The 12,605-nt window shown below is 45.8% G+C and overlaps 2 protein-coding genes across 3 annotated transcripts in view; both read left to right on the plus strand.

The window, feature by feature from the left end:
• Positions 1-12,605, plus strand: part of DACH1 (dachshund family transcription factor 1) — an 806,874-nt gene that overhangs the window by 165,962 nt on the left and 628,307 nt on the right. The window lies entirely within an intron of this gene.
• Positions 157-5,352, plus strand: MZT1 (mitotic spindle organizing protein 1). Of its 2 annotated transcripts, none has more exons than XM_083361250.1 (3): positions 157-303; positions 617-762; positions 3,834-5,352. In XM_083361250.1, the coding sequence occupies exons 1-3, from the start codon at positions 249-251 to the stop codon at positions 3,855-3,857; spliced, it is 225 nt and encodes a 74-aa protein (XP_083217376.1). In that variant the 5' UTR covers positions 157-248; the 3' UTR covers positions 3,858-5,352. The 2 variants fall into 2 exon arrangements, with proteins under 2 accessions (XP_083217376.1, XP_083217377.1); XM_083361251.1 differs by lacking the exon at positions 3,834-5,352 and adding an exon at positions 2,352-3,021.

Raw genomic sequence — 12,605 nt, forward strand, 5'->3', positions numbered from 1 at the left:
GAAGGGCCCTTTCCCCGCCCCCTCCGTTCGAAGCAGCCTCTCCGGGAAGAGGCGCCGCCGCATTCAAAAGGCAGCGCGCCGCCATTGGCTGCGACGGCGTTCGCCTGCCCTCCCCTCCCTCCCTCTCTCTCCTGCGCTCTATGGCAGCTGCGGTCGGTTTTCCTCCACGGCTCTCCGTTGGGCTTCCGGGGTGAAAGGTCGCGCGCGGCCAGCCGGGGGGGGAGGGGGCTTTCCGGGCCGCTGCCGTCATGGCGGGCTGCTCGTCCTCCGGCAACCTGAACGCCGTGAGGGAGACGATGGACGGTGCGTCCTTTTCGACCAGGGGGGTCTTCAAACTTGGGCTTTTTTTTTAATGACTGGTGGACTTCAACTCCCAGAATTCCTCAGCCAGGCAGGCTGGCTGAGGAATTCTGGGAGTTGAAGTCCACCAGTCATAAAAAGGGCCAGGTTTGAAGACCCCTGTGAGGCCAACTCTGCCAGGCGGGCCGGGGCTTAGGCGGGGGGGGGCGTCCCTCCCCACCCCCTACCCCTTCTTCCTCGGGACCCCTCGAGGGCATGCAGACGAGCCCCGGAGCGAACTGACCCCCCCACCACCCTCCCGGTTTTTCTCTTGCAGTGCTGATGGAGATCTCGCGGCTGCTCAACACCGGCCTGGACGCCGAGACGCTCTCCATCTGCGTGCGGCTGTGCGAGCAGGGCATCAACCCCGAGGCCTTGTCCGCCGTCATCCGGGAGCTGCGCAAGGCCTCCGAGGCCCTGAAGGTGCGGGAAGGGCCCGGGAAGCTTTCCCGCCGTCGGACGGGGTGGGGGTCGGGGTGGGGTGAGGGGTCTAGGACAGTTTGCCACAGGACACCCCCTGGACCAGGGGTCGGCAACCTCGGCTCTTTTATGACTCGTGGACTTCAACTCCCAGAATTCCTGAGCCAGCATAGCTGGCTCAGGAATTCTGGGAGTTGAAGTCCACGAGTCATAAAAGAGCCGAGGTTGCCGACCCCTGCCCTGGACTCTCTGCTGCAGGGCAAGAGAACGCAGGAATATCCCAAGAGAGACGGTGGGACAGAGTCGTGAAAAGAAAGGCTGCAAAAATGAAAAGAGGGACAAATATGGGACTAAAAAGTTCCATTTAGCTTACGAGTAGATTTTAGTGGGATGTTGGTATTGATACTTTGTTTGTAGTTATGTTAAAGGGGAGTTGAAGCACATTGTGAATTTGGTTAATTGTATATTATGCATAATTTTTATTTAGAATATAATAATAATAATAATAATAATAATAATAATAATAATAATAATAATAATAATAATAATAATAATATAAAGTTGGAAGGGACCTTGGAGGTCATCTAGTCCAACCCCCTGCTCAGGCAGGAAACCCTATACCAGGGGTCGGCAACCTCGGCTCTTTTACGACTCGTGGACTTCAACTCCCAGAATTCCTGAGCCAGCATAGCTGGCTCAGGAATTCTGGGAGTTGAAGTCCGCGAGTCATAAAAGAGCCGAGGTTGCCGACCCCTGCCCTATACCATTTCAGACAAATGGCTGTCCAGTCTCTTCTTAAAAACCTCCAGTGTTGGAGCATTCACCGCTTCTGGAGGCAGGTTGTTCCACTGGTTAATTGTTCTAACTGTCAGGAAGTTTCTCCTTAGTTCTAGGTTGCTTCTCTCCTTGCCTAGTTTCCATCCGTTGCTTCTTGTCCTGCTTTCAGGTGCTTTGGAGAATAGCTTGGCTCCCTCTTCTTTGGGGTAGCCCCTGAGATATTGGAACACTGCTATCATGTCACCCCTCACCCTTATTATTGTAACTATAATCCTGTATTTAGCTCTGGGAAGTGGGGGGGGGAAGTGGGCGGGTTTGGGGTGGGGGGGATTTGGGGATATATTGTAAAACTTTGTTTTTGTAAAACTCTTTAATAAAAAAAAAGAAACAGGAAGGACAAAAATTAAAAGGATATTTTTTTAAAAAAATATTTTTAAGTCATGACATTCAGTTGTTAAAATTGAATTGATTGAACACTGATAGCAGTGTTCCAGTAGCTCAGGGGCTGCCCCAAAGAAGAGGGAGTCAAGCTATTCTCCAAAGCGTTGGAAGGCAGGATAAGAAGCCACAGATGGAAACTAACCAAAGAAAGAAGCAACCTAGAACTAAGGAGAAACTTCCTGACAGTTCAAACAATTAACCAGTGGAACAACCTGCCTCTAGAAGCTGTGAATGCGGTAACACTGGAAGTTTTTAGGAAAAGACTTGCCGGTCATTTGTCCAAAATGGTATAGAGTTTCCTGCCTGAGCAGGAAATAAACCTATCTAATTAACAAAAACCAAATCAAGCTTTCATTTTTTCTTTTTCACCGCAGTGAAAAAGAGCCAGAGTTTGGACTGGAGTTGTCCTGTAGCAAGTTAGCTGTGGCGAGTTATACGAATTAAAATATATATTTTTTAAATTTTTAAATATTCAAACTGTGAAGACCCACGGCAAGTGGTCTTGCAGCAAACTAGCTCTGGCGAGTTATAAAAATTTAATAATTACGTTAGAATTGTTAAATTTTGCCCTGGTGAGGGGTCCTGCAGCAAATTAGCTGTAGTGAGTTACAAGAATTTAAATAATTTTTTTAATGAGACATTTGCTAAGGGGTTTTTGCTCCATTATATGACTTTTGGGGGGGCCACTGTTGTTAAGTGAATCACTGAAGTTGTTAAGTTGATAACAGAGTTGTTAAGTGAATCTGGCTCCCCCATTGACTTTGTTTGTCAGAAGGTGGATCATGTGAGCCCAGGACATTGCAACCATCATAAATATAAGTCAGTTCTCAAGCCTCTGAATTTTAACCCCACGACTGTGGGGAATGCTACAACTATCATAAGTGTGAAAAACAGTTGTGATGATAAGTGGGATTGAGGTAGTAAAGTTTTATTTCGGTGTTAACAGCTCTCGTCCAAGTAATGAGTACAGTAGCTGCATCTCACAGACTGTGTCCACGTTTACAAATTCTTTTGCGTGTGGTTCCTTCCATGTGATGGGAAGAAGTGATTTAGAATCACTCCCCAGTATTCGGTCCTCCCTGGCCCTGCCACTCATGCACTGGATGGAAAATAATTTAATTTAATAATTTAATTTGTATACCGCCCTTCTCCCGAAGGACTCAGGGCGGTGAACAGGGCAATACGTAATAAAAAACAAGATACAAAAATTAAAAAGTGATTAAACAACTAAAAAGTCCAAAGTAACTGGAGAGAGAGAGAAAGAGGACCCCCAGTTCAGGTCTTTTCATTCTGTTATAAGTTAGTGTGTTTGCCCCTCTGCTCCTCTTCTTCTTGTGCCATATCCGTTATCGGACGTTGGCAGTCACGTTGACGATCCTGTTTTTATCGGCAGCCGCACGAAAAAGTTTCTGCTGAGTTTTGTCCAAACCAGTCCCTTAGATTTTGAAGCCATGACGTTCTTCTTCTGCCTGGACCTCATTTGCCTTCAGTCTTTCCCTGGAGGATTAAATGGAGTATGCGGTATTTTTCTGGGTGTCGCATCACATTGTCCGAAATATTCTAACTTTCGATTTTTAGTTGTTTTTGATGATTTTCCTTGGCTTTCCCAGGCGGCTTATCACCACCTGATTTCTGCTCTAGGTTTTATAATTGGGAAGATGGTTGGGTGCTTGGGGGTCTCTAATTGGCAGCTCTTAGGCAGTACAGTTTTACTGATTGAAAGACAATCTGTGAGTCATTGATTTCCACAGTCATTTTAGATAGCCAAAACTGTTGCAATAAATGTTCAGTGTGTTGCTATTAATTTGCAATAGCTTATGAACCTACACTAGTATAATCAAAATTCTTTTTCCTAGGCTGCTGATAATATGACAAGTTAAATTGAGAAGATTGTTTTTTCGCTGAGATGAAGCTTCTGGGAAATAGAAGATTTTTGTTGAAGATGTTGGATATTGGTTGTGTACGTTTCTCACAGATGTAGACCCACAGTGCTTTTTAAATACCTACTAACCAACCATCTTTCAAAATGCATTTTCTGTCTTTGTTGTATATGATTTAAAAGCCTTGAAATTATTTGTTAACAAACACAGAAATTTGTTTTATTGTCTCAGTTGAAACATGTGCCTGATATTTGATAAAATGTTGATTGTATCATTCAGATGTAGCCAATAGGCTTATCGTTAGAAGACAAGACTTCTGCATGAAAGAGTTCACTGCGATGGATTAATTTGTAAAGGTTTATTTCCTACATATTTCCAAGTTGCTGGCTGTTTCACTGAAATTTAAAAAAAAAATGATATACTGTGGGGGAAAAAAGGCTGATGGTCATGAAAAATAAGTTTCAGTTTCAAATTTATCCCAATTGCACCATCAACATCTGAGGTAAAAAGGAGATTTCCTTGTTGCAGTACTGAGAATCGAGCTAGAATGAAACAATGCCTTTTGAACTAAACTATCCTGCAAACTTTATTAGCAGCGTGCTTGTTGATCAAGTTTTGTAATGTCGATCCTTGTGTAAGCTGTCCAGATGACTGTGGCACATTATGAAAACAGTGACAGCTTATCAAAACGTTGCAAAAGCTATCCCTGGTATGTTCTCTCGGTTTCGTAGAGAAATGTACATCTAGTGAAAATGGAAAATTGCACATACAGGAAAAAATAGGCTATGAAAATATCTTATTAGAGCAGGGGTCCCGAATCTCCGCTCTGAGATCCAGTGCTGGGCCACAGCCTGTTCGGAACCCGACCTCAGAAATGGTGGGCGAACGTGCACAACATGTGCAATGCTGTATTTGTGAAAGTGGTGTGCACACATGCGTGAAACCCTCCCCCCTCCCCCTGCCAGTCAGCCGAGCCAGAAAGATTGGAGACAACTGCATTAGAGCTGGTTTAATGTAGTAGCTGAGGCAACAGACTAGAAAGTAGGAGATTATGAGTTCAAGTTCTGCCTTAGCCATGAAAGCCAGCTGACTGACTTTGGGCCAGTCACTCTCTTAATTTCAACCCAGGTCACAGGGAAAGATGGTTGTGGGAAAGACATGAGGAGGAAGGTTGGATACGATCACCGCCTTGAATTACTTGTAAAGTAATAAAGGGAAGATAAATAAAAAATTAAACCTTTTAAGGTATTTATGAAAAAAACATGTTTCTTTTAAAAGCTTAGCATTATATTTATTTTGGCTCTTTTTTCCTTTTGATAACTTTTTAAATGATTTTTGTGGGGGGGGGGGTTCTCTTACATTCTATTTAAAAAGCTAAAAAGTGGTTGGTCCTGGCATTAAATTAATCTCTTGGATTGTGTTCTATTAATAACAACAAAACCTCTGTGTTTATCTTTCGCTGAGCACTGCCTGAAATAAAACAGCCTTGTTTTTTTTTGTTCCGTGTGATGCATTTTCAGCACAGAATTCTTGCAATCTTTATGGTTTAAACACTTGAAGAGCTGGAGTTTGCTTCATGGTAAATAAAACCAGTCACTGTACAGAAACCCATGTTGTCTGCATCGTTAATGGCTGGCAGAACTGTCATTGGGATTTGTATCTGTCTTTTGCAAATTATTGTCAGCTCCACAGCCTGCCTTTCTACAGTAATTTGTTTTCCCTTACTTGTGTTAACTTTCTGATACTGATGGACTGATCGGTCGGATGAAAAGATGGAAGTTGCTAAGTTGCTTGCAAGTCAGCTTTGTGAGCCAAGGGGAATTTCTATGTTGCCTACTTTGCGTGTATGTGAGTGTTGATAAAGGCAACTGCAGAAGAGAAGATGCTAAAGTAAAGAAAAGGAGAAGGGGAGATTGGAAACTCAAAAACAGTATTGCGACAATAAGAAACTAAAAGAACAGTATAATATTTTTCCACAAATGTTTCCATCAGTTTCTCACTTTGGAAAAAGTAGATTTCTGTGAAGGATTTTTTTTTTTGCCTCTGATAAAGTGGGCCCAGCTATCAAGCCTCACCTTTTGATATTTCGATGTTTTCAAAATAAAAAGCTGGCAAATTCATCCTAGGTAACTATTATATTTGATACAAGCCTCTGAAAAACATTGTCAGGTACTGCATTTGCTAAACTAATTTTTTTTTATACACCAAAAAGTGTTCCCAGCATGCTCCACCAGATGGCAACCAACCCTTGCCATCCAAGCTAAAGAAAGGCTTTATAACAATATTTTGCTGCACTAACTTTTTTTTTAGTAGCACGGAATCTGCGATATGACTACTATTCCAGTGCAAATGGTATTTTTAATTCCATCCACTTTACTGGAAAGCTTCCCACCACCTGCTTCTAAAGCAATTTATTTTATTTTCATGAAAATAGCCATTGCCTGGCCTTTCACAACATTTTCCTCTTACCACATCGTCAGTGCACAAAGGAGCACTGCCCCAATGCACAGGTAATGTGTGTGTGTGTGGGAGAGAGGGAAACTTTTAAAAACTGACTGGTGACCTTTTCTGGGGTACTCAGTCTTGGCTAACAAAGCATTATGACTTCAACTTCCTAGTGAAAATTAAAAGAACACTTGTATCTCCAGTTAGGCTCAAGACTGGAATAGTTTTGACTGGGAGACAACAGGTTGAGTATGATTGGGTGACAACCCAATGAAATGGAAGCAGCCCTGTGTGCTGGCGAGAGAAAAAAAACCATTTAGATTTCTACCCATTCAGTTAGTCGAACGCTTGTATTAACTTGTGAAGGTCTTTTAATAACATGCCAAAAGGGTTGCAGTATGCAAGACGTTTTTTGCCCAAAGCTGCAATTAATGCTTCTCTATTACATTTTCAGAAAATGAAAGTTCAGCTCTCCTTCCTTCCTCCTTTGCATTTTCTCCTTTAATTAATATGGGAAAATTTCATCTCCCCTTCGCCAATCTCTTATTTACCTAAAAGGCAGGTAGTCTATCATTCCCAATTATTGAGATTTCAGTTGACTAGGAGAAATAGATAAGCAGAAAGATAGGTGACTGGATGGAGTTGAGCACTTACTGGCTGGATGCCCTTCCTGATGCCACGTGGAGTTTGGTACTGTTTTTTTTTTCTTGGCACCCTAGGAGAGAAGCATCTGTCACTACCTAGGACTGAACTCTCAACCTCCTGAGTGGGAAGTGAGTGTCTTCACCTCTAGGGCACCACGCTAGTAAACTCAGCTCCATCCAGTCGCCCTGACTCTATCCCGAATTAAGGGATTACAGCAGGGGTCTTCAAACTTGACCCTTTGATGACTTGTGGACTTCAACTCCCAGAATTCCTCAGCCAGCCTCCATTTTGTTTGTTAGATTTAAGACAGGGGTCTTCAAACTTGGCCCTTTGATGACTTGTGGACTTCAACTCCCAGAATTTTTCCAAGAATAACTGGTAAGACCTATTACAGAGACCCCACTTACAGCATAGGAAGCATATTCATTAGAAGCATTGCTTCTTTGAAGATAATGAAGACCAAGTCCTAGTTGTCATTTGCAGCAGATCTCCCTGTGCTTATAATAGCTGGCGGAAGAAGGCATCGCAGGAACTTGTGAACTGAACATCTACAGTCTTCAGCTCAAGCACAAACTAAGCCTGTAGTTGGAACAGCTGCATGGAGTAAGAACAGCTGTAAGTGACATTCTAGCACTTAAAACTCATGAAAATGGAGTCGGGGATTTTTAGGGTCCGAAGGGTGGGAAGACTCACAACTTCCACAAAGACCTGCTCTGATTTTCTGGAAGGCAAAGGGCTGCTCTTTCATCTTCTTCCACAGGTTGACCCACAAAACCTTTGCTCAGGCCATTTAATTTAAGCATTCAATAGGATGACAAAAATTGTCCGTGCTGTTCCACGGGCAGCCTCCAGGCCTCAGTTATCCGATTGCCTTGGAAGACCAGCTGAAAGTGCAGGAGCTCCAGACCTGTCACAAGCAACGTATTCATCCCCTTGTTTGAATTCCATTAGGCTCCAGACCAGATAAAGTTTTAGGCCAGCTGAGCAGGCCGTTGCAATAAAACATAATTTGGGATAATCTTCAGGAGGAATGTCTCGGGCTCAAAGCGGACCGTCTGCTAACGCCAGCAGAAGTAATTTGTGTGCAGCCTACGTGGGGATGGTTTTTCAATCCCTGCCTTTGTAAGAGTAGTGTCTTTCTTTCGGCAGGTGTCCTTTGAGCAAACAATCTGCTCCTTTGTTCCCAGCAAAGGAGAGATGTCAGTAGCATCAGGGGCCCGGAGTGGGGAGGGGGCAATTTAATGAATGGGACAGATCTGGGCTGGAATCTGTAGATTCCCCTGAGACAAGAGGCAACATGAAAGCAACAAAGAAGCTCAAAGGATCCCATCAGTGGATTATGTTTCTTAAGCAAGGCTAGATTGATTTGCCTCTTTCGGCCTCCTCTTCAGGAGTCGATTTTGACAATTGTATTAGAAGCAGCAAGGCAAAGGGGAGCTTGAATAATACCCTTCAATATTAAATGGGGCACTCCTTTTGGGAATGTGCCCCAAATGACAGTCCACCTATATTTCTGTGTCTTCCCCTTAAAAGAGACTGCTGTGACATTGAAGCGATCTCTCATGGTCTTCCCTCCTTCCAATTGTTGAAGGAAAAGTCTTCATCAGGGTCCAGTCCAAGCTGGGAATAAACAACATGGCGACTGCTTTAGAAAGAAGGTCGCAGTTTATTGAAGAGGAGAGCCAGGCAGAAAGATGGCTCTGGAAGAAAAGAGAGTGAGCACATGTAGGGAGTGGGTTTTTATACCCTCTTGGGCTTCTGTTTGGAGTTGTTTCCTCTTCCTGTTTGAGGCTTTGTATTTCCTGTGTCATGTACTTTGACCTGAGTCTGAGTGTGCCCCATTGGCATCTGTGGGTTAATCCTATTATGTCCTGTCTTAGAGTTTGGGTGAGCTATGTAGATGTTACGTGTCTTTTGTCTTCCTAAGCTTCTAGCTGGAAGGCTCCAACCTTCCTGAATGGATTATTACATCTGCATTTCTACAGAGCGGGTTTCTGCTTGGGGGGGGGAGGGAGACTTAGGGCTATGAAGAAAAATCTGGGCATGCTTTTCTGCCTCTTTAAGATCCTTTGAGGAAATACAATATTCTGCCCTTTTAATATTTCCTCCTCTGGTGGGGGGGGGCTGTCTTCCCACACTATCTTTTTTATTGTAGAAAATGTTATTCTTATCATGGGGAGACCTTTGCAAAAATCTCCAATGGGTTAATGTTGTATGGTGTCTTTTTGTAGAGAAGACCATACAATGCCATACCATGGGAGAACTGATCTCTTTCACGCATGTTTAGCCAAGAGTTAGGCATCTAAAATTGGCAGAGGGAATTCAATCGAAAGAAAGAAAAAAAAAATCAGTGCCAAAAATGGAAGAGAGACACATCAAGCTACTTTTGAATCCATCCCCTGACATTCCAAGCTCTCCCCCCCCCACCCCTTCTAAATAGCTTCTCTTTATTCTTCTTCCACTTTTCTTAATTAAACATTTGGTTCCGGGCTAGTGAACAATAGGTGGAGCTGTTATTCCGGATTGGTGAACAAAGCAGAGCTGCTAAACGGAGGGAGTTTCACATCTTAGAACTTTTTAATCACGCCTCGGCCACCTTTTGTCAACCTAATCACCTTCTCACAAAACTCTCCCGCCAATCAGCCGAACTTTCCACCCCAGCCCAACAGGACAGATCTATTTGTGAATCAAAGTTTCCCTGCTCTCCCACGGATTCTCCTCCTGTCTTCCACCCGTGATTTGTCGGTGAGACCTGAATAATAATTCCTGTTCCTTCCTGAAGAAGTCCAGATCTTTGGAAGAACCATCTCAGTTCCACAGAGAGGAGGACCCCCTCCTACACATCTCCCACTCCCTGTCATCCAGGTGCAGGGCTGAGACCCCTGGAGCAGCAGGAAGTGCCATGACCATGAACCTTGGATCTGCAGGCCCCTCCCTCATTCTTATTTTCACTGTTAGTGTCCTGGAGCTGAACTAATTTATTTATTTATTTATTTATTTATTTATTTATTTTAATTCCATTTATATCCCGCCCTTCTCCGAAGACTCAGGGCGGCTTACAAGCTTAGCAGTAGCCTTCATTCTATGTATATGCCTGCTTGTTAGGGCTTTCACACAGACCCCAAGCGGCATTATTACAAAGTCAGCTTATTGCCCCCAACAATCTAGTTTAGTTTAGTTTAGTTTTATTTAATTTATATACCGCCCTTCTCCTTGGTGGGGACTCAGGGCGGTTCACAGGGCATATATAAAAAAGACAATACAAAAATTAAAAAAAAGATTAAACCCATGCCCAGTTAAAAACAGTGAACAAGTCTAAAACAACTATTAAAACCCATCCCCGTCAGGCCAGACCAGCTATTTCAAATAGGTGGGTCTTCAGGTCACGACGGAAAGTTCGGAGGTCTGGTGCCATCCGGAGCTCCACCGGCAGTTGGTTCCATAATGCCGGAGCGCCCACAGAGAAGGCTCTCCCCCTGGGGGCCACCAGTCGGCATTCCCTGACTGGCGGCACCCTGAGGAGGCCCTCTCTGTGGGAACGCACAGGGCGGAGGGGAGTTGACGCCGGCAGCAGGTGGTCCCTGAGGTATCCCGGACCCATGCCATGTAGGGACTTAAAGATCGTTACCAAAACCTTGAACCTCACCCGAAAGACAACTGGTAACCAATGCAGCTCGCGGAGCAAAGGTGTAACATGGGAGTACCGGGAAACTCCCAAGACAACTCTCGCGGCCGCATTCTGTACCAGTTGGAGCCTCCGAGTGGTCTTCAAGGGAAGCCCCATGTAGAGAGCATTACAGTAGTCAAGGCGAGAGGTCACGAGCGCATGAGTGACCGTACACAGGGCATCCCGGTTCAGATAGGGCCGCAACTGGCGCACCAGGCGAACCTGGGCGAAAGCCCCCCTAGTCATGGCCACTATATGATCTTCCAGGGTAAGCCGTGAATCTAGGAGGACTCCCAAGTTGCGAGCCCTATCCACGGGGGGTAAGAGCTCACTCCCCATAGAAAGAGATGGAACATTTTGAATGTCCCGGGATGCCGGAATGTACAGCCACTCAGTCTTGTCAGGGTTGAGTTGAAGTCTGTTCCTCCCCATCCAGACCCGAACCGCCTCCAGGCAACGGGACATCACAGCGAGGGCATCACTGGGGTGGTTTGGGGTCGAAAAGAAAAGTTGGGTATCATCGGCATACTGATGATACCCAACTCCAAAACCACGAATGATCTCACCCAGCGGTTTCATATAGATGTTGAACAGGAGAGGCGAGAGAACCGACCCCTGAGGAACTCCACAAACGAGAGACCTAGGGGCCGATCTCTGCCCCCCTGCCAACACCGACTGCGTGCGTCCCAGGAGATAGGAGGAGAACCACTGAAAAACCGTGCCTCCCACTCCCAATCCCCTGAGACGCCGCAGCAAGATACCATGGTCGATGGTATCGAAAGCCGCCGAGAGGTCTAATAGGACTAGGACAGAGGAATATCCCCTATCCCGAGCCCTCCAGAGATCATTCACCAGAGCGACCAATGCCGTCTCCGTGCTGTACCCGGGCCTGAAACCCGATTGGTAGGGGTCCAGATAATCCGCTTCATCCAGGACCAGAGGGAGCTGATGCGCCACCACACTCTCAACAACCTTCGCAAGAAAGCGAAGGTTGGAGACTGGACGAAAGTTGTTCAAAACAGCTGGGTCCAAGGCAGGCTTCTTGAGGAGAGGTCTCACCACCGCCTCCTTCAAGACGGTGGGGAAATAACCCTCACTCAAAGAAGCAGATATAACCGCCTGGAGCCAGCCTCGTGTCCTCTCCCTAGCTGCATAAACCAGCCAGGAAGGGCACGGGTCCAACAAACATGTGGAGGAGCTCAGCCTCCCCATAATCCTGTCCACTTCATCAGGGGTCACAGAATCAAACTCTTCCCAGATAACATTGACAAGACCGCCCGTGTCCTGATCGCCTGACTCTGCCCAGCTGGAGTCCAAACCGGTCCGAATCCGAGCGATTTTATCCGACAGATGTTGACTAAACTCCTCGGCACGACCCTGCAAGGGATCCTCCCTCACCTCCTGATTAAGAAGGGAGCGAGTCACCCTAAACAGGGCGGCCGGGCGATTATCTGCGGACGCGATGAGGGTGGAGAAGTAATTGCACCTCGCCACCCTCATCGCTGCGAGATAAGACCTAATATAGGTTCTTAACCGCAACCGGTCGGGTTCGGATCGGCTAGACCTCCAGCAGCTCTCTAGGCCCCGTTTCCGACGCTTCATCTCCCGGAGCTCCGCGGAAAACCATGGAGCTCGCTGGGATCTGCGCCGGGTCAGGGGCCGCAAGGGTACAACCCGGTCAAGTGCCTCAGTGGCTGCCCTTCCCCAGGCTTCCACTAAGGCATCCGCCGAGCTGTGAGCAGTGGAGGCAGGTGGGGACCCCAGCGCCGCTTGGAATCTATCAGGATCCATTAAGCGTCTGGGGCCACAATCTGGGTCCACAATGGAGCCCAAAATTTCTGTTGCTGGGCGAGAGAGTTGTTAAGTCAGCTTTGCTCCCTTTTACGAACTTGCTTGCCACAGTTGTTAACTGAATCGCTCCGGTTGCTAAGTGAGTTAACCAGGTTGTCAAAGTGACTCTGGCTCTTCCCCCATTGATTTTGCTTGTCAGA

This window comes from Vipera ursinii, assembly GCF_947247035.1.
Source record: "Vipera ursinii genome assembly, chromosome: 4".
In the NCBI taxonomy this organism is placed as follows: domain Eukaryota; kingdom Metazoa; phylum Chordata; class Lepidosauria; order Squamata; family Viperidae; genus Vipera; species Vipera ursinii.

Coding starts and splice junctions, on each gene's coding strand:
- MZT1 (XM_083361250.1), top strand. CDS start 249: ATGGCGGGCTGCTCGTCCTCCGGCAACCTGAACGCCGTGAGGGAGACG. Junction 304..616: donor CGTGAGGGAGACGATGGACG/GTGCGTCCTTTT, acceptor TTTCTCTTGCAG/TGCTGATGGAGATCTCGCGG. Junction 763..3,833: donor AGGCCTCCGAGGCCCTGAAG/GTGCGGGAAGGG, acceptor TCTTTTTCCTAG/GCTGCTGATAATATGACAAG.